The sequence below is a fragment of the Calliphora vicina genome, chromosome 2 (genome assembly GCF_958450345.1).
Source record: "Calliphora vicina chromosome 2, idCalVici1.1, whole genome shotgun sequence".
Taxonomy (NCBI): Eukaryota; Metazoa; Arthropoda; class Insecta; order Diptera; family Calliphoridae; genus Calliphora; species Calliphora vicina.
Genome location: NC_088781.1, coordinates 101818615 through 101840957, shown reverse-complemented (window position 1 = coordinate 101840957; position 22343 = coordinate 101818615). Strand labels below are relative to the sequence as shown.

General features: G+C 32.2%; 1 protein-coding gene across 2 annotated transcripts; it reads right to left on the bottom strand.

The window, feature by feature from the left end:
• Window positions 1-64: 64 nt before the first annotated feature.
• Gli (carboxyl ester lipase-like protein Gli) lies at window positions 65-19811 on the bottom strand. Of its 2 annotated transcripts, none has more exons than XM_065502535.1 (7): window positions 19701-19811; window positions 6172-6573; window positions 5908-6040; window positions 2602-3033; window positions 1315-2534; window positions 938-1249; window positions 65-879 (listed from the first exon to the last, which is right to left on the bottom strand). In XM_065502535.1, the coding sequence occupies exons 2-7, from the start codon at window positions 6465-6467 to the stop codon at window positions 213-215; spliced, it is 3060 nt and encodes a 1019-aa protein (XP_065358607.1). In that variant the 5' UTR covers window positions 6468-6573; window positions 19701-19811; the 3' UTR covers window positions 65-212. The 2 variants fall into 2 exon arrangements, with proteins under 2 accessions (XP_065358607.1, XP_065358606.1); XM_065502534.1 differs by lacking the exon at window positions 19701-19811 and adding an exon at window positions 15048-15465.
• Window positions 19812-22343: the final 2532 nt, after the last annotated feature.

Sequence of the window (22343 nt, the reverse complement as noted above, 5' to 3'; positions counted from 1 at the left end):
AAAACTGTGTAATAAAAACACTTTTCTATAGAAAACTGTCAAATAAAAACAATTTTCTATAGAAAACTTGCAGTAAAATTAGACAAATTAGTACATGTTGTATTTAAATTTAGATTATTCAACTGTGCCCTCTCTAAATGTAACAATAGCAGCTGGAATAGAAATAAATTGCTCTACTCCCTCCGATATTGTAACATTTAGAGAGCTGTTTCTTAAACTGAGGTCTGTGGTACGCCCTCTATCACATGAGTACGTGACTGGGGTTTAGGTGCCGGCACGGGCAATGGTAGGGGTTGCATCATACTCGAACCACTGGATATAGTGGCAGTAGTTGTAGTGGTGCGAGCACTTGGTGTAGGCGTAATACTACGACTTTGTAAAATGGGTTTTGTAGGTTTAGTATATGATATTTCTGATGGAACGGGCGTTGAAGACAATGGTATGGGTTCGCGTTGCAACAGACGTTTCTCTTCTATTGATTTTGTATGAGCAGCGGGCGCGCTATTACCATTTGTTGTAATTCTGGCCGATGGTGCCGTGGCTTCACTGCGTAACGGTCTGTGGTATGAGGTGAGTGTGCCGCCACCATTTGATTCTTTTAATGAAATGGCAGATTTAAGTGATGATTGACTACCGGTTTTTTGTGTCATGGCCAAGGATGAGGGCGATCTTATTGATGTGGTGTCGGTGAGCACTTTACTGGCCAATGTTTTTGTGGAGGGTGAATCGCGGTATTCGTAAATGTTGTCGCGTGATCGCATTACCTGATGATTAGTTACTAAATTGGTGTTATCGACACCAGCTGCTCGAGATTGTTGATCGTATTCGGTGCCGTCGGGATTAATGAAAACATCTTCGTCGTAATAACGGTCGGATTGCCTAATGAAAGGATAAGATTATATGGATATTTATATTCATGAAAAGATTTAAAATTTACCTCTTAGCATTTCTCCACATTATACAGCAAATAACTACCAATACAATCAAAAACAAACATGCCACTGACATGCTCCAAAAGGCTATTTGCAAAGGTTCTTTAGGCTCCCACCAGTATTCCGTTGTGGGTGGATAGGTTGGTACCAAAACCCCAATAACTGTTGGTAAGTACTGGGTCCAAAATGCACATTCAGTTTGGCGGTAATTAAGTAAAATTGACGAATTGAAAGTAGTATTCACATTCAAATAACGCAGTTCACCCTGGTAGGCGCGTTCAAAATGTATACCTAATACCTGTTGGGGCGTAGGATTCCTAAAAAATAAAATATTTCCATATAATAGACATTAAGACTTGTCTTTCAGGGATATAAAACTTACCCATAACGAGCAAAATTTGAGAATGTTTGTAAAAAGAAGTGAGACATATTTCGATCATTATCGGTCCACATATTTCTCTCTAAATGAGCCTTTTTCGGATAGAATTCCACATCCATAAAAGGAGCTCCAGTCAGGAAATAATGTTCTATTTCATGAGGATATTTACGCCATTGCGGCAGATTTAAGGCTTCCACGGTGGTATTCAGTACATACATATAGACGGGCACCTTTTGTTCCAACAAAATCTTAACTATTTGATCTACGGGGGCGCGGTAATAAAGATCTGATAACATATTAATATATTGATCACGTATTACCGAACTATTGTTGGGATCCGGCCAATAGGTGTACATATATTTAATGGCCTCATATATCCCATTGGGATTTAGAGTGTAATTGTAGCGCAGCACATGTTCTCTTATCTTTTGATCAAAAAATTTACCATCAATTTCATAGTACGGAGCTAAACTCTCATTTTGTGATACGAAGAAGGCGGCTTCTTGTGTGGTTACACCCGTCATGTACTGTAAACCTCTGTTGAATTTCCCCTGGCGCATAAGCTCTATAGGGGTCTCGGAAAGAAAGCGCCAATCCTTTTCACGCCAGCCATCATACCAACCATCACTTGGTACCGTAAAATTATGATCCAACACAGGGCCCCAGGGAAATGTACCAACATCGGGTGGAAATTCAGCATTTCCCAATTCGTAGAAGCTTCGGCCAGTTCGCAAACAATTTACCAATTTCCAGGAGGACTCCAAAGAACAACCCAAAAGTTGGCCCAATACACGACTGGTATTTTGAGCACGATATTTATCTTGTATTAAAGCCCAATCGGCCAAAGCGGAACCAGACTGAGCAATAACTCTCTTCACTATGTTTCTAGTTTGGGGAGCTACCATCAATAAGCCCGCTGAAGCTGCACCAGCACCGGGACCAAACAATGTTATCGCTTCACGATCGCCATTGAAAAACTCTATATTGTCGTATACCCATTTCAAGGCCATGGATTGATCGAGTATGCCATAGTTACCTGGAGAGTTTTCATCTCCAGTTGAGAGAAAACCTAAAGCTCCTAAGCGATAGTTGAAAGTTACTACCACCACTCCATAGAATGAAGCCAATATATGACCTTGAAACAGATTAGAGGCGCCACGTATAAATTCACCACCATGTATATAAACCATAACTGGATATTTTTGGGCTATGCCAGCACCCGTCTAAAATAGAAAAAATCGTAAAAATTACCCAACATTGACTTTGAGTTAATTAAACAAAACTACTTACATTTGGTGAAAATATATTCAAATACAAACAATCCTCATCCATATCCATAATACCCTTGGTCGCACCCGTGTATCTTACTGGCTGTGGACAGGCGGGTCCAAAATCTACCGCCTGCAAAAGCTGCCAACCTCTATGCAGTCTGGGTGGCTTAAAGCGACCCTCAAATGTGGGCGGCAAAGCATAGGGTATGCCCAAAAATACCGAACATTCACCCATCACACGATCCACCGTCGAATGATAAGGACGATAAAAGGATTTCGGATCAGGATTGTCATACATGTAAACTTTAAATCCCTGCACTTGACCATAGTTGGTGGTGACAAAAACATCACGTTCGAGCGTTAAAGAGTCACGCCTCTGTTTGCCTTGTAGATCTTCCCGCCAGCCAGCCAAAATGCCTGGAAATGGTGTATGACCTGCATTTGGATTGTTCTATAAAAGATATGATGTTAATTTTATTAAGCTTTTTATTGTGTTTAAGTGTAAAAGCATTTGGAATTGATTTTTGTTTATTATAAGCAATTCGGAGATATGTTTTCAATTAAGTAGTTGGTTTATCATTGATCAAGCTGGTCATTATGGCTATGCCACCACACATATGTAAGACTTTAATCTTTTGAGGCCGTAGGTTGTTTTAATAATTGCACATTTTGTTATTTCTTTCTCAGACAAATGGCGAACAGTGGCATGGTTAGAGATAAATATTAGATATTAATTTATTTAATAACAAGTAAGAAGGTATAGTCTGTAAAGCCCGACCATATAATACCCTACACTGAGTACAGTTTTTGTTTAAAATGTCAATAATTTGTTATTCGTGATTTTCGAAAGTGGACCTAATATGGGAGATACTCTAATCATGGTCCAATCATTATGAAATTTAGAAGCGTGAACTTATTTCTTTTGAATTTTATGTGGATAGAAAAATTTTAAATAGATTTATGGTCCTTAAAGTGATTTTCGGAAGTGGGTCTTATATGTGAGCTATGGACAATTATGATTTCTATCTATTTTATTTGTGTTGAATTTTGTTTGAATACCGACAGATATTTATGCTCTTGAAGGTGATTTTCGGAAGTGGTCAGTTATAAATCGATCGCACAACATTCTTCAATATGATTTATTTTTATACAAAACAATTTGGAGAAGTTTGTGTGGATCAAAATAAATCAGATTTTTATGAGAAAGTCATAATTTGTAAGGGGCTAGGTAAATAATGGAACAATTTCAACGAGTTTCAATAGGCTTCGTAGTTGGGCCGATCAAAATTGCGAACCTGCATACAAGTTTACATAGGCAGCCAGACGGACGAACGGACCTCGCTAAATCTACACAGAAATTGATTCTGAGTCAATTTGTTTACTTTAAGTGTAGAAGAGAGAGAGAGAGTGTGAAAAGATTACAGCAGCTGATTATAAACAGTTTTCTTTTAAAATTTATATGGGAGCTATGACTAATTATGGACCAATCGCCATAAAATTGTGTGGCATGTCTTCTGTATATATGAAACTTATTTGTGTTTAATTTTTATTTTTTAAGAAATCTATACTCGTTAAAATGAATTTCGAAATTGGGTCTTCTAATTATTGACCGATCGTTATAAAATTTGGTGACATGACTTTTGTATATTTATAACTTATTTGTATTGAATTGAAACGAAAAACCAGGGTCAAAAACTAATTTTTTTAATATTTGGAATTTTTTTATGGCTTCATTTTCCAATTTTTTATGCCGTTTTAAAAAACAAAAAATTCGAAATTTTCCTAAAAAAAATTATTTTTTTGCAAGAAAAAAAATATTTTTCTAAAACGACTGCGCAGATTAAATAAAAGTTTGACCCTTGATTAAAGGAAATTTTATTGCAGAATTTCGGTTTTTTTAGTTTATTCAATAAGATAAACAGTGTTTGAGTTACGCGAATATATGTTGTGCAACCTCCTCCATTTTCGAAATAACGGTATATCTCGAAAAAAAGAGCTAACCTAATCATAAGAGCTATATTTGGCTGTGCCGAATCTTATATACCCTTCATCAAATTATACTTTAAAATAAAAATTATAAATATTTTAAAGTAAACAAATTTTTCGAAATTTTTTTTTAAAGTTTTTTTTAATTTTTAAAGTCATTAATATAGACAATATGGATCAAAATGGGTCAAAATCGGGTAAAAAAAAATAATCCGAATTTTTTTTCACCAAAAGTTTTTTTTCCGCTAAATATTAAAAAAAATTAAAAAAAAATTTAAAAAAACAATTCGAAAAATTTTTTTTTTCCAAAAAATGAAAAAAACCACTTTGTAAAAAAAATAAATTTTATTTATCTAAAAATATTTAAAATTTTTATTTTAAAGTATAATTTGGTGAAGGGCATATAGATTCGGCACATCCGAATATAGCTCTCTTAATTGTTTAATTTTGACAATGTTCAGCCTAAATTTAAGTTTCCCATTTATAAATTTAAAAAAAACAGTCAAATTTTAATGCTTGAAAATATGTTATTTTGAGACGGGTTATATGGAGGTGGACCGATCCTCAAAAAAGTTCGTAGAAAGAGTTAGGTTCATATAAAACTTGTTTATGTCCAATTTCATCACGATATTAGCTATTATAAGACAATTATGAATATTCAAGTAATTTTCTGAGGGAACTGATCAAACAGTATTCCTGGGGGAAATTTGTATGGGAGCGATGTGAAATCATGGACTGATATTGTGGAAAATTTCAGCCAACTAGCTCCTTTTGGACATTGTTAGATCATCTTAGAACCTCATGAGGACCAAAAATATATGCACAAATGTGGGTCTGCGACAAATATATTGATATATTGATACCCCACTTCTTTTTTGATGGTAGGTTTTTCAAAAAACAAGTAGTAAACATAAATATCTGAACATAGCATAAAATAAATTTGCAAATCTTTAGAAATTGTTTTATGTTCATAAATGTTCTCTTTTAAACACTGTGCGATGACAAGTTTGATTAACGCAATTAATACAAGAAAGAACACAACGAATAAATCATGTATATGGCCATATGCGTTACAAATTTAATTAACGTTTTGATATTTGGTGCCCTCCATTTGTACAACTATGGAGGACAATTAATAATGTCATTAGATGATTATAGTCTGTAGAAAAAATTGAATTAATTTCATTGTTCTTCGCATCGTAAAAGCAATTATAACATGTACGATGTATAGACTGAGAGGCGATACATGCAAGATTAAATACAAGTAAAAATCTATGTATTTAATAAAGACATTATTTTCTATTTTTTTTTATTGCTCGTATTATAAATGTTTACTTACTGGATCAAAACGAAAACGATCTTCATTTGGCATTCCTTGTGGATATTGACCTGGTGGATTTCTACCGGGATAATTGGCACCATAACCGTTCGGTTGATAATGACCATAACGGCGATCATTAAATGTGTAGGTTCTATAAAGAATTCAATTTGAAATCAGTATCTAAATAATAAGTTAAATGATTTTAATAATCTAATAAATTCTACTTTTTTTCTTATTAAAATTTCCTTAATAGTTTCTCAAATACATACAAAATTTACTAACCTATAATCTGGATCACCTGGATTCGGCCATTGATAATCGTTAACGCCTACTCTGGAATAAAATCGTGGATCTCGCGTTTGTGCCAACACACCAATACTTCTTAGTCCCGCACTGCTTTTTCCACCCATCGTTTCTAATTCATTTATTACAACTACAATTAATCCTAGTATTATGGCTTTTATAAATTTCATTTTGTCACGATATTTAATTTTCTTTTTTCGTTTTTCTGATCTTGTAGGTGCATTTTGTAATGTTGTAGTTGTAGTTGTTACAATTAATTCAGTCATTTTGGCCATAATTTATGATGTGAAAGTAAAGTGGTTGGTGATTGTGTTCGAAATTCTAGTCGTGGTTGAATGTGGGAATTCTATCGCATTTTCATTATGTTGAGAAGATTTGTACCTGCAATGGAAATGAGAGAAAGGAAGTGAATGCTAATGTTTAAAAAGAAATCAAATAAATTAAAGCTTTATGGAGTAATAAATTTAACTAAACGGAGGAAGTGTAAATGTGACGTGCGTTAAATGCTCTGTTGTTTAGGAGTTCACACATGCGGAATAAGTATTGAAAGAAGGGTTTATACTATTTATTTTAAACAAAATAAAACACATTTATATAGAAAACTGTGAAAAACAAAGAATATTTTTCTACAGAAAACTGTTCAATGTAGACACTTTTCTATAGAAAACTGTTCAATATATGGCCTTATTACACATTGTGTTGAGAAATAAGGCCATATGACCTTATTTCCATGGAAGAAGTGAAATATAGCCATTATGGCATTATTGCATCTTAGACAATTTTTTGTTTGCTTAAATGATTTATTTAATTTGCCAAGAAAAGAAAGTTCAATCAAAAATTAAATAACATCCACTCCAAAAAAAAGTATTTTTTAATAATTTATTTACAAGAAAGGTTTTATTTAGCGAAGCTGCCTGCCGCGTTCCATGGAGGAGAAAGTCCCTAAGAGCAGCCGCAGGCCGCCACGCAGAAAAACTTTAATTGCGAAGACAAGTTTTTTGCACTCAGTAGTATGGCCAGCAACTTTTCTATATAAAACTGTCAAATAAAGACACTTTTATACAGAAAAATGTCCAATAAAGACAGTTTTCTATAGAAAACTGCCCAAAAAATTTATTTTTCTACAGAAAACTGTCTAATAAAGAAATTTGTCTACAGAGAACTGTTCAAAAAAGACACTTCCCTAGAAAAGACACTTTTCTAGGGAAATATAAAAAAATCCAATAAAAATTTTATATAAAGAAATAAACTGACTCGATTTATAATTCTGGTTATATACAAACCTGACACCATTTGTCACTTGTATCGGAATGGCTTCAATTTCTTATATTAATTCGCAAAAAATAAATATTTTTTTTTTGTTTTTTGAATTGGCAATGTTTTGCTTATTAAATCAAAAATTAAGTAAAGATGTTAATTAAAACTTGAAGAAAACCCAATAATATTAAACAAAATTCAATTTAACCGAAAGTGGTTATATTCCAAAAATTTTCGTTTTACTATTTGTGAAAAAGCTAAATACTAAAATAATTCAACATTCGATCGGAATAGAATTCTGTGACAGCCCTGCACATTCACGAGTTTTTGGAATAATTTGAATAATGAAAATGTTATTGGTCTATTTGGGCTAAATCTTTTTTGTTGTATGAATCTTCTGCATTTGTTTTGGAGCTTTAAGCATCTTTTACAGAAAGTCAAGTTCAAACAAGTAAGAAAGTATGGTCGGTCAAGCCCGACCATATAATACCCTACACCAAGTAAATGAGCAAAAACATTTTTCTTTTAAAATATCAATAATTTATATTCGTGAGTGATTTTCGGAAGTGGGCTTAAATGGGAGCTATGATCAATTATAGACCAATCACTATGTCTATATGAAACTTATTTATGTTGAATTTTAAGTGCATACCAACATTTTTATGAGATTTATGAACGTTAAAGTGATTTACGGAAGCGGTTCTTATATGGGAGCTATGACTATTTATGGACCGATCATAATAAAATTTGGTGACATGAATTCGGTATATATAAAACTTATTTGGAACAATATTTGTGTAGATACATATATATATTAAACATTTATGACCGATAAAGTCCTATTTCGGTAGGACATTTGTATGGGGGCTAGGTGAAATAATGGTCCTTGTGCCCAAAAAATTATATGTACCAAATTTGATCGAAATATCTTCAAAATTTCGACCTGTACTTGGCGCACAAGGTATACACGGACAGCCAACCATCCAGACGGACGGACATCGTTTAATCGACTCAGAAAGTGATTCTAAGTCGATCGGTTACTTTAAGGTGGGTGTTAGACCAATATTTTTGGGCGTTACAAACATCTGCATAAACGCATTATAACCTCCCCACTATGGTGGTGTAGGGTATAAATAATAAAGCCTTTATGTTTATGTTACTCTAGTTCCATGGTAGGCGTTCATATTGCTCAGGTTACGATGATTTTCGTGAATTTTTTGCTGTTGACCTGTGTATTATGTTCGAAAACTTTTTAAAACTGTTAAAATAATCTGATGGCAATATTTTGTTCGAAACTTTTTTAAAGCTGTTTATAATCTCTAACCTCCATTAACACGAAGTCTGGTTAGGTGCTAACTAATAGTTTTACTGCCGTTTAAAACTGTCAGTATAACTATTAACACATAACCAGACTTCGTGGCAATGGGGGACAAGAAATGTAATATTTTTGAATTTGTATTCAGTTATTTATGGGTTTTAGCCATTTCTAGCCATTTTTAATTCAAAATCTTGCCATTTTCTGAGCTGAAGAGTTGGCAACCTTGATACATGCACACAAATTAAATGCCTCTATTTGCCTACCAATGCTCTAGTTGCTTAGTTCTGCATAGTACTGTTCTTGCGTATGGTTCGAAAGAATTAATTCAATTCTCAAAATCAAATTAAATTGTATCTCATACAGATTTCATTAACGAATTCATTACGAATTAATTCATAGGCTTAAATCCTTAGTACTTACTTCTAACGTATTAAATTTCTTATATAAAGAATTCATCGATTGTCCTTAATTCAAATCCATAAATTTTAGCTTTATAAAATATGTATACGGAATCATTAAATTTTTCTTGAATTGAAATCTAAAGCTAATTAGATAATTGCCCAATTCACAATTGGTGTCGTAGTGTTGTAGCGTTGTATGTCGTAATTTTTTTATTAATATTTTGTTTTTGTTTCAAAAAATTTTGTTTGAAAAATATTTTTCACAAACAAATTACAACGCTACGACTTCGATTGTGAATTGGGCAAATATGTTTTCGATTTATTTTGTAAATAATTAAAAACAAAATTTAATGACATAAAAATATGTTCATTAAATGTAAATTATATTAGGATTAATAAAAATTGATTCAATTAAATGTTAAATAAATGAATTCAATTAAAAAGTGAATGGAAGCTAAAATAAATTTGTATGAAGCTAAATAAGCAGTTATTTGGGAATGAATTGTTGACATATTTAATTCTGAATTAAGATTTTAGTATATTAAGCTAAAATTTAATTAATTAATTTGAAGCTCTGACCTGAATGTGTTTTAAATGGAATCGCAAAATGTATATTTACAACAAAAATATGTACATACGAAGAATAATTTCATAAATTATATTTAAATACCATGAGTTTATTAAATCTTTTGCTAATATGCAATTTAAATTATTATTAACACTAGTACCATTCATTGTTCATCATCTACATTCATATAGATTAGAGTAATTATAGACTATATGATTGATGATGATGGCGATACTCGTTCGCCAATATTTGTTGCACTAAATAAATCTCTGTTTAACATTCACATGTTATTGACATAAGTACTCGCAATAATAACAAACTGTTAATTTGTGTGAGAACACTTTAAGGAGAAAACATTGACACCCCTCTTTGCCACCCCCTTGGGATTTTCAACTACATACATACATATGTACATCTATTTACTGTGAATGGAGCATAAAAATGAAAAGAATACAATAACCAAAACAAAACAAGTAAGCGGTGGACAAACGTTATAATAATTTTTGAGCAAAGTTGGCAAGAGTGGTGGACAAGACAAACTGGTTTCTTAAAAATATGGGGCTTTAGAAAGAAACAACAACAACACGCATACTACAAAGGTATGTACATATGTACAATGTACATACATATAAGGGAACGGCTTTTCATAAGTTGAGGTAATAACAACAAACATATGTATGTAAATTATATAATGTACATATTCATATGTATGTATAATGTTCGATTTAAAAAAACAAGCAGTTATATGAGAGAAATGGCCGTTTTATTTACAAAAACAAAAATATAAATATGTTGGCGGTTGATTTTTTTCCAAAGAAGATTAAATACTGGTACATGAATGACTACAGGCATATTTAAGCCTTAAAAGTAGAGCAGAAAATAACTGATTTATTCTATCTTTATCTTGTACAAATAATTATGACAACATAAGTAATTTAAATTTCAACATTATTGACAACATTCGAATTTGTGTTTAATGTTTAACATGTATTTTAACGGTAATTTTATTTATTACAAGGACTTGGTGTAATGTTAACTGCTTCTTATTTCTCTTTATTGAGAGCAATAACCTGTTTTCTGCTAAATTTCATTATTTTATGGAATAATGAACTTGTTGAAATAAAGGTCGGTCGATTAATTGTTAATTGCTATCGTAGGCAAAAAAAAATGGTTGTGACAACGTGAAAAGGAAGTTGTTCTATAAATATTTATTAGGGTGACCATTATAAAAATATCAAAAAAATAAGTAAATTTCGCAAAATGTTCATGAATTTTTTGTAACTGACCACAACAACTAAAGAGTAAATAAGCTACCACAAAATTTAGATCACTCTATAAATGAGTTATAAAGAAGCCAATTTGTATTATACATAAATATGTGATTATCAGGGAAACCGGAAATATGCTCTAAAAAACGTTTTAAGCGCTTTAAGTATGCAGTAAAAACTTTAGAATATGCTCTTAAAATTTAAAAAATATGCTCTTAGAAACACAAACTTACATAATTTTTAACCAAAAAATATACTTTTATTTAAAAAAAATCAATACAATTCATTTCTAAAAAGGTAAAGTAACATAAAATAAACAAAAATAACAAGAACAAAAACAAGTATAACAAAAAATAAATACAACATAAAAACAATAGCAACTTAAGTTATGAAAAGTCCTCGAGAGGTATTTTTAGATGATATTTTATATAAATATAAAGTCACTTCTTCAATTAAGGTTATTATTGCAATAAATTAAAAATGTTGACTTAAATTTTCAAATAAAATTCGTTGTCAATTGGATTTGAAAACATTTTTATACATAGAAAATGTTCTTTCGACATCAATTGATATTATATGAGCAAATTTAAAAGATAATATTTCTTTAACACTTAGAACGGTTATGATTGAATTAGAACTAAAATTTGATATTTACATGGCGCTATTATTAAAATAGTGCTTATTTGATATTAAAAAAGCCATATATTTTTCAATTTTAAACAAAGGAAGTAAAAGCCTGTATCACAACAGCGAAAAATAAGTAAGACAAAATTTGTTTTTGATAAAGTCAAAATATGCTATTAAACAGTAAAATATGCTCTAAAACGCAAAAATATGACATAAATATGCTCCTAAAACAAATATATGCAAAAATATGCATTTAAGGGTAAAATATGCAAAAATATGCAATAACAAATCGATGCCAAAATTCTTAAATTGTTCTGAAACGTGTAAATATCTTATCAATGTGCCCATTATACTCACTAGAAAAAACATGCATTTGCATATTTTGGTTTCCCTGGTGATTATAAATGAATTTCGTTTGCTCATTAAGCATTATTTTTTGCGGAAAAAAACATTACTCAAATAAATGCTAAGTTTGATAAATACTATGGGAACTCTGCATCAATTTCAATAGTAAAAAAGTGGTTAACGGAATTTCGTTGTGGCCGTACATGCAGGAAAGATGCCGAACATTCTGGACGCCCTGTTGAGGTATCTACACCCGAAACAATTGAAAAAATTTCAATGGTGTTGGCCGATCGGAGATTGAAAGTGCGAGAGATTGTGAAGCTATTTCATCTTTCTGAACATAGAATTATCTGTGTAAAGCCCGCTTTACAAATGTCCCAAGAGAAAATAGTTCAGCGGTATTAAATCAAAAGAACGAGGACACCAATTGAGATCACTAAATCGAGAAATTACATGGCCGGGATCCAAGATGATGGTGGTGGATATAGAAAATCGTACAACTATATTTTTTCTTTGGGTACAGTATTAGATGATATTAATTTAGTTTTGTAAGATAACTAACGAAAAAAATTATGAAAAACTGATTTTCCACTAAATGAAAATCAAAAATACCACATACCGCGTTGAGCTAAACAACTTTACTGAACATAAATTTGCGATATTCGGACATTTAGATAATCAAAATGCATGAAAAAGGCACGAACAGCTAGCTGTCAAACAGCATGTAAAATTTTTCGCATGAAAAAACCATAAAAACCATAGGCTTTACAGTCAAAAATAAAAAAGAAAAGCTTAATATTAATCAAATAGAAATTTACATGTTTATTTATTAATTAAGTTTGAATAAACTTTATAAAATACAATTTCGAATATATTAATTTTTCCACGGCCAAAATTCAAAAACGAATTAAAGAAATGGTCACCTTTTTTTATTAGTTTATGGCTAAAGAAGTCTCTATATTGTTCGAACTGTGTAACTTTAAGTATGAATCACTTTTACAATGCACTTTAGATTCCGTGATAAAATGTTAAACAATAAAAATTCATAAATATTCAATGTACAATATTTGTAAATATGGATGTATCTCTGCCCAGTTGTATAGCAAGTAGTCAATGTACGACTTATAAACAGTAATTGTCAATAATGTCTGATCACTTGGCTAACTCCAATTGATATACAATGGGTAATTTGACACGAATGTGCTCTTTGTAGTGCAGAGAGAAGTCAATTGGTTACTTTCCCATCCCTTGAAATCTAGCGTGAAGACAATTGTCACTTAAGTATCTCTAAGTAACAACTTTTTTGTGCAGAATTAGTAAAAACTGGTTTTATACAAATTGTTTTGATATAATTCTCATACAATTTATTTTATTTATGGATATAATCATTAACTTACTGTCAATTGAGGAATATGTAGCAAGTGTGGCGGCTAGGAAGTTGCTTAGACTCTTCGAGTCTTGTCTGGTAAGACCAAAGCGGGTAGGTCATACGAAAATTTTGTACGAGGTAGGTCTAATTGGTCATGCTAGCAACCTTACTGGGATTTCGGACCATACGGCAACGACTTTAGACTTCGGTATTTCATCTCCAATTGTGTTTTCAAGTAGGGACGAGTGGGTAGGATCTTATGTAGTAGATGAGGACATCAAAGAGTAATACAGACCCCCAGACGAATGCAACGTCTTTCGGGCAGAGATATGTACTAGCGATCTGGAAAGCCACAGAATTTATAAGAGCACACGTCACAGAGGGGTCTGTAGTGACAATTTATGTAGATACTATCTACAAGATAGTCAGGCAGCACTGAGTGCATTAAACTCGAGCATAGTAAGGCTCTGGAAGCATTAATGGAACTATAGACAATCAGATTATGTTGAGTACCAGGTCCCTGTTACATACAGGGAAAGGAGACAGTAGATGAACTGGCCAGGCAGGGTTCGGAACTGCCGACTATATTAGTATGCCACTATTATAGGTTGATCTTCGAAAGATTTCGCACTCTAGGAACCAATCCTGGTGTTGTAGGACGGAGAGCAGGGTGTCCAGGTCTATTTGGCCAAAGTTGAATTCAAAGGCATCCAGAATACTATTTGTGTTGGACAGGACTATAGCTAGATATGATATAGGGAATCTATTAGGCTTTATCATTGGAATAGACTTGTTATGTTTAGATAACGAGACTGTGTGAATCGCAGTCTATACTTATTTTCTGTCATTCTTCTTTTTTCTTATTTTGTAATTATCTTAACGGCATTTAACTTCTTTCCTTTTTCTCTCCAATTTAATTTCTGCTTTTAGTTTACCACGGGTTATATTTCTAAAGGGTATCACAATGGATCCTATGGGTCAACGAGTGGAAGTGTACTTGTATTGTACACAGTGTACTACACACCCCTTCAAATCTAATCTTTCGTGAAGTCAATAGTCCCTTTAGTGTCATTAAGTAACCTAGACAGTAGTCACATTTAACGCTTATTTTGTACTGCACTTTAGACAATAGTTATTTTACCGACCAGAAGTAATCTATTGTATATTTGTCGTAGGATTTTTTTTAAGCAATAAGTGTCAATTGACCTCCAGCTTAGGACATACACATATTAAAATAACTAGCCAAGTAGCTAGTTATGTAACTAATTGTCTAACTAAATGATAGATAAAATCACTAATTAGGGACAGTCTCCTAGAACTGCTGGGTAATTGTGTAGCTCAAGTAATCAGTTAGGTAGCTAGCAAAGGTAACTGAATCTATGTAACCTGTATGGGAATCCAATGTGTTGACTATCAGACAGTTTAATTGTAATCAAAAAGGCTCAATTAAAGCCCTGCTTAGGACATACACCCTAAATGATAGGGGAAATCACCAGTTCGAGACAGTCACCAAGAACAGCTGGGTGTCTATTCAATTCATGTATGTATATATGAGATACTCGTATTATTATTTTACTCATCCATGAGTAAATTTATCAAAAAAAATGAATAAATAATTAAACATAAAATAAAAACAAAAACAGTTAATGAAAGCGATAACAAACTAAACAGAAAGTGAATACGCAGCCAGTGTGTAACTTACGTTTAATTGCAGGTGGTGCAGCGTAGAGAAGCGCATATATGTATAAAACGGCAGCGACGGCGAATTTAATGACTGCTATTTATTTACAGGCGAGCTGTAATCATAGGTTACACTTTGTTGTAAGTATGTTTGTAGGTTTTTGTTGTTGTTTTAGAATGCAAAAATTGTTTTTATTATGCTCCAATTAATAATTATCACAGAGTGTAATATTTACCGTTTGTTTTTATTTACGCTCTTTTTTTATAAAAAAAAAACAATTGTGTGTGTAAGGGATTTATTTGTCACTTTACTTTATTTTTTTATCTTATCGGACAATTTGATTTGTTTTCTTTATGTATTTGGTAACACTTTTTCAGCAATTAAATTGCTTACTAACTAATATTTAGCAAATACATACATATTTATTTTTGTTGTACGAGTATTATTTATATAACTAAATATTTAAAATAACAGTAGAATATTTTTGTTTATAAAACCATTTCGATATTTTTATTATTATTATTATTATTATTTATTTTTGTAATTGTAACCGAAAAAATTGTAACGTCTAAATGACAACGCCCCGAAAAAATCACTAAGGTAGAAATAATAATTGTTGTTATTTGATTGTGTTATTTTGTTGAGTTTGTTTGTTATATTCTCTTTTTTTGTATTTAACAAATACTTTGAAAACACGTCTGTCAGTCAGTTAGTTAGTAAGTCAGTCAGTTAGCCAACTAAGAAAACAGAGAGTCAAACATTTATACAAAGACTGGGTTTAAAATACGTTTTGATACCAAGTATTTGTTGATCGGGGATGGAAAATCATAATCACTGTTACAAGCAGTATTTGCGAAGAAGGTGTAATTTGTTTTTATTTTATTTAAATATCTACTTCGAAAACAATACTGATCCAATGGAGTGTGACAGATTAGGGTGCCTAATCTAAAAAAAATTGGAATCAGGAAATATTTTCGGGATTTCTTAAAAAAAAAAATCACTTCTTAAAATCACAAATCATTTGTTTTCAATCGAATGATTCGAATACATAAGTGAGTAAACACCAGCGAATTTTTTGATTTTTTTAAGATCACAAAAATCATTATAGTCCGACTTTAATCTTTTTTTCACAACCGAATCTATTATGCAACCCATTCTCCAACAAATCGAAACTTTTAAATTTTAATCGATAGATAAATTTTAGGATTTTCATTATCTTAAATAAAATCAAATAATTTTTGGTGTATACTCACTGTAAATCCATTGACACAAAATCGTTGACACAAGAGAATTACCATTTAAGTAAACGAATTTGTGTCACCTCAAACTAAAATTTTTCCAAATATTTTCCCTGTGCGACAAAGACAGACAAATTATTATTTAAAACATGAAGATTTACTTTGCTAATAGGTCGCGCAAATTTAAATTTTTAGTCCTTAAAGAAATTATTAAAATACTTAATAATAAAACTTCTAAGGATATTCATATTCAGTTAAATATACAAAAATTACGATTTTTGTCATGTTTTAACTTTTACTTTAATTCCTTTTATTGCTTTAATAAAAATACATTTATACATTATTGAAGTTTGATCGATTATTTGAAAAATTGCGTAACAAATTCCTGCGAATGGGTTTAGCATAACCCAGAGCATACTGATGACATATAAAACCACTGGAAATTCCGTAAGTGTCCTAAGGGCGCCCCTATTGAACGATAATAGGTTCTGGAATTTTGATCTTGACAGCGCGACAAAACTTTTTTTTTTAATTCCGCCGCAACCCCGTTTGGGTCCGACAAAGATCTGCCAAATCCGTTCTGTTCGTTTCCAGAGCGACCCTCATGTTCAGGTATCCAACAGATTGTCAATTTGATATGCCTGACAACTCCCGCCTTACCTCATACGATAACAAGGACCTGAGCGACATCACAAGAAGTCTTGCACTCCTTAAGCTTCCTTAAGATCTCACTCTCTATCGCAGATGACCAGTTTCGTTATTCGGCTGTTTAGATCGAAATTCAATATCTACGGAAATATCTTTTGACTTATGTATGTTCCGACCATTCACACGTAATAGTAACCTATTATGTTAAAAATATTCCAAAATCTCCAGCAAATATTCTGCTGTACAAAACAAACTGGCTTAAATACAAGAAGTTCATCAGTAGTCATATCCACAAAAATCCACAATTCGGCTGGTCGGATCCGTCCGTAACCATGATTGAAATGTCACCAAGTCTGATTCCAAGTCTGATAATGACAAATGTAGGACCGATTATCATAGTTTCTGTGATGGATATGCAAATTAGGTGATAAAGCTTATACAGTGAAGCCTTAGTAGTTACCAATTCTAACTTCTGCCCGCACTCCAATGCGGAGTATAATAATGTTAAATTAGTAGATCATTATTTCTTTTAGACCTCATTTCCTACCAAAGACCTGTTGGCAGTCATAAAGTGCCAATCACATGTGACGAGTCAAAGAACTGAATATGTCCTCACCCGATCCCCCGTACGTAGATATAATACTCCCAATATAGCAGAATACAAGAGGCATTATGATATAAGCTTTTCACAAGGCGTATAAACGTTATTTTGTGATTTCTTTTGCCTGGTTAAGCACAAACATTGAAATTTCGCAATTTATTTATAACAAACTCGCCGCTTTTTTACTTTTTGATTATCCAACGCGAATAATACAGATTTCAATTTTTGCAGTTGTATGGTAGGTGGGGGTGGCAGTGGCCCAATTTTTTGGACAATGGTACATATTGGCCTAGTAACACCTTGTACCAAAATTCATAAGTCTAGCTTCATTTTTTCCAAGATATTTAATTTTGTCTCCCTAGAATGGCTAAATCTTACACTGTGCACAGTCTCCAGGTCTAAATACGATTGAGAATTTGTGGACTACAGTCAAAACATCAATCAGAGGAAAGTGTCCTACAAATTACGATGAGCTCTGGGAATTAATTCAGGCTGCGTGGTCTGTCAGTCTGTCAAAAACTTGTCGATTCTATGCCCGGATGATGCCAAGCAGTTTTAAGCAACAATGGCGCATCAACAACTGAAATTAGTGCAAATCTATTATGAATTTAATTTATTTTATTACTATTTTGAAAAAATGAAAATCGCAATAGAATTTGTTTGTGTACTAAATTACCTAAAAATAAGTAAAGTTATTTATCAGCAATTCTCTCATTTTACTTAATTTATCATCACATATTGTTATGTCACATCCCAGTATGCAACATTTCGAGTCAGTTCTTTTTATCGAAATTATTTCGAATTAAAATCGAAAATATGAATTTATTATGATGCTCTATCCAATCTACATTTTTTAGAATATCGTATTTTAATATTTTATAGAAATGGCGAATAATGTTCGAGTTTTTTTTTAATGTCAAATTTTATTTTTGCACAAATTGACAAATTCATATATACATACATATTATTCTTTTGTCAATTTGTGAGAAAATAAAATTTTATTTCTTATCCTATCAATAACATATTCATAAAAATATAGTTTAACACGAAAAATGGATCAAAGACGTCTTAAAAGAAAAGCGGAGCCAATTATTGATGTTGTTTTTGACAATTCGAATCTCATAATCAGCAAACATCAGAAATATGTGCAGAGTTTATTGCATTTGAAAATGAAAACACATCTAACGCAACATTATTGGATAATAATAAAGGTATTGAATATGCATTATTTCAAGAAGAAATTGCTCGATGGTATAAAGTATACGAAATTGTTCATATATTTAATCGAAATCGAATCAATTTAGAACATTTTTAATACCGAAAAAGGTATAGTATATCGATAAAAATTAGAATCAGAATAATAAATAATTTTCGACTCTTTATCGCTCTGCACTGTACTTAGGAAAACACGCACATTCTCGACATTATATCGAAGTCGATATCGATAAAATTTTACGAAAAAATGATTCATTTTCGACATAACTTCGAATCATTTTGCATACTGGGATTAGTCTTATTATTATTTTTCACATCACTGTATATTAATAAAATATTTAAAAAAAAATTATTAATATTATACCATTTCAAAAATCCTTTGTCCAACCCTGAGTTTGATCATTTTCACGTTAACACACACACACACAAACTCACTCACGACCACAACAAAGCAATACATAGAACCAACTCTCTTTTAATGACGTTACGTTATTTGACGTTTTCATTTTTACTCTTCTGTTTAAGCCCTGTTTTATTGTAGCTTCTTTTAATTTTTTCTTATTCCAATAAACAAACAAATAATAAACAATAAGTTACTCGTTAGTAGAAGTTTTAAACAACCATTTTAACCAACATATTTATATACTTGTGTTTTTTTCAATTTACTTTTTTCATAATTTCGTAATATTATGCTGCTTTGGACGGGCCGTGCCATAAACTCTTAACTCTTGGTAACAAACACATGTGCACTTAACTATTTTCATACGTTTTGTTAACATTCGTATGTACACTCATTCAATTCTAGCAACTACCTGTGTTTGATTTGATTTCGTTTTTTATTTGTTTGTTAAGAAACAGCATTATTTATATATTATTTCATTTATTCCACACTCCCATTTGATTCTAAAGAACCACCACTGATTCACTCATACGCACACAACACACACATCTACCGTTTTGTCGTTTTCTTACACAATTTATTGCTATTTTTCATCCGACCGAGTTCCAACTCGTTATTAATTCAAACCGTAACTGGCGACGTTAAAAGATAGACTAACATTAGATGTAGCAAGTTGTTGTGGCCATACCGCTGAAGCATAAGCCCAATCAACCAAACAGCCAACTAAATACATTATGGGTGCTCTGTATAAACTGGCCAGCATTTTCTTCCTCTCTATCTCTCTCTCTCTTTGTTATTCGATTAGTTATTATTTTTCAACTCTTTTAATACTTGCAATGGACTCTTAACCAAATCTAGCACACATTTTGTTGGTTTATCTAAAGTTTAGTTTTGGGTTTGCCTCATTTTTTAGAGTTCTTTTGCTAACTTGGCTTAAGGTGGAGATGTGGAAATTCGAATAAATATTAAACCGATTTTAATTATTTGCAAGTTTTTTGAAGTAGGATTTCTCCACACGTTAAGGTTTTTAGTGTGAGACTTCCTTGGTCAAAATCATAGGGTTTGAGATAAGTAGCTGATTGGGCATCTACATTCGATCCTGGATTGTCAGCAATACCTCGATTGTATAGATCTCTTAAGATGAATCAAATCCAAGAAAAGTTGTTGCGGTATAGCAAACTGAAGTAAATGTTCTCAAGTTTCTTTTAAAAACCGGACAAATCGCCTACCGCCACTTGCAGTCGGGTTTCACGTAGTATGCAGAAGCTTGCTCCTCCATTGTTCCACGTGGAATATTTAAAAACAAAGTTAGAATCTACCATTGTGGATTTTTCCTTGTGGTGCCTATTTAAACTATTTTCCTTAAGGTCACCAGTATGCGGAAACTGATATTGCAAGATATTCACGTAGCTTATTCGTCAAATCGAGTTATAATTAAGTTTTAAAAAATAGTTCCGTCGTGTTTTGCTGATTTTCCAAATACAATAGTAATTTGCTATAAACCGAGTTCAATAAAGTCCCAAAATCGGCCTTAGATTCAGAAAACATCGATACTAAGCTGATGTTTGAAGATGTTATTTATTGAGACAAAATAATTTTTTTTTTCAAATTGTTTTTTAATTTTTTTTAAAAAAAGTTTTTTTCGAGTTATGACAAAATTCGGGTTAAAAAAATGTTTCCCGATTTTGACCCAATGTAGGTCCAACTTACTATAGCCTTATATACATCGTTGCAATGGACTTTGAAATATCTATCATTATATATCCATATTGTCTATATTAATGACTTAGTAATCCAGATATAGATCAAAAATAGGCCAAAAATCGAGGTTTTCCCGGTTTTTTCCTTATATCTCAGCCATGTGTGGGCCGATTTTAAATAGCAACCGCTGGTATTAACAATATGTTCCACGAGCTTCTAAAAGTCAAATAAGATACATACTCTTTAACATATTGTTGCGTTTTAACCTTTTCAAAACGCTGGTTTATTTCCTTTAAATAAACCGGATACTTTTGATTGCAATTAAAAGCCGTTTAGTAGTTTGAAAATTGTAACAACTCTTTATTTCTTTAAAATGTACAACAGAACAAATAGCCACTCAATGTTTTTTTATACACGTTTATAAATTCTCAGAATTACAGACACAATTTATAATGTTCACGAATTTACTTAAAAAACACAACACACTTTAAGGCACTTAGATGATGTTTATTCGAAAAGCGTCTCTGATAAACTCACTCACGACTGCAACCTCTACCACTATTTATAACACTGCATTACCATCTAGAAAGCTCTTTAACTGTCTAGAGGTTTCTAATACATACGCCATCTGTGGTGTACTTTCTACAATGTTCTTTAACTGAATATTCGAAATCGAATACAGCGTTGCCAACTTATGATCAAATCAACTGAAAGCTTCCACTCAACAATGCCCACAGATATGTTACAGTTCTACAGCACTGTTATTTGAAAGCATTATGCTACTTTTAAATCAGCCGTTAAAATCGTTATATTTGAATTCAAGTACAATTTCGTAACAATATTGAAGAAAGGAAATTGGAAGGAATGCGAATATTTGACGCTCTGATCTTGGACTATGCTGAAAATATCTGCATTCTATCGCACAGATTCAATGTTACGAGGGCCAGTCAATAAGTCCGTGATTTTTTGAATTTTCCGCCTCTTAACTGAAAGGGCAACACTGCTCCTGTCAACTGACATCTGTTAGTTGACGCCAAACTGCGTCATTTAGTTTGAGTTTGACATCCATTGATAGCAGACTACCGCGTGACTTGTGGAGGACATAGAAAAAAGTTTTTGCGCATAGATTCACCACAACTCACCAGAAACCAAACAGCAGTATTATTATTAGTGAGGCTTTACGCACTGCGACCCATAGGATCTTTTTTTAATTCCATAGATTTAGGCTACGTATGAAGCCAATTATTCTATTTGGTGAGAGATCAGTTACTTCCCCCGGGTCCATAAGAGCCCTTCCGAGCCATTTAGTTCTGCACGTTTCCAGCATTGGGCAGTCGCATAGAACAAGTTCAGAGGTTTCGGCATAAAGTTCACAAAACCTGCATTTGTTCATTCTCAACATTACCTAAAATAAATTAGTAATACCTTAATCCACAGTGTCCGGTGAATAATCCAGTAAGTATTATCAAGTCAGCCTTTCCGTTTGGACAGTCTTAGTCCTGGTAAATTACACC

Bases quoted from the DNA above. Each gene is read 5' to 3' on its own strand.
- Gli (XM_065502535.1), bottom strand. From the start codon at position 6,467: ATGGCCAAAATGACTGAATTAATTGTAACAACTACAACTACAACATTA. The intron at 6,041-6,171 runs GTTAGTAAATTT...AATTCTTTATAG, and splicing joins CCAGGTGATCCAGATTATAG to AACCTACACATTTAATGATC. The intron at 880-937 runs GTAAATTTTAAA...TCCTTTCATTAG, and splicing joins ATGTGGAGAAATGCTAAGAG to GCAATCCGACCGTTATTACG.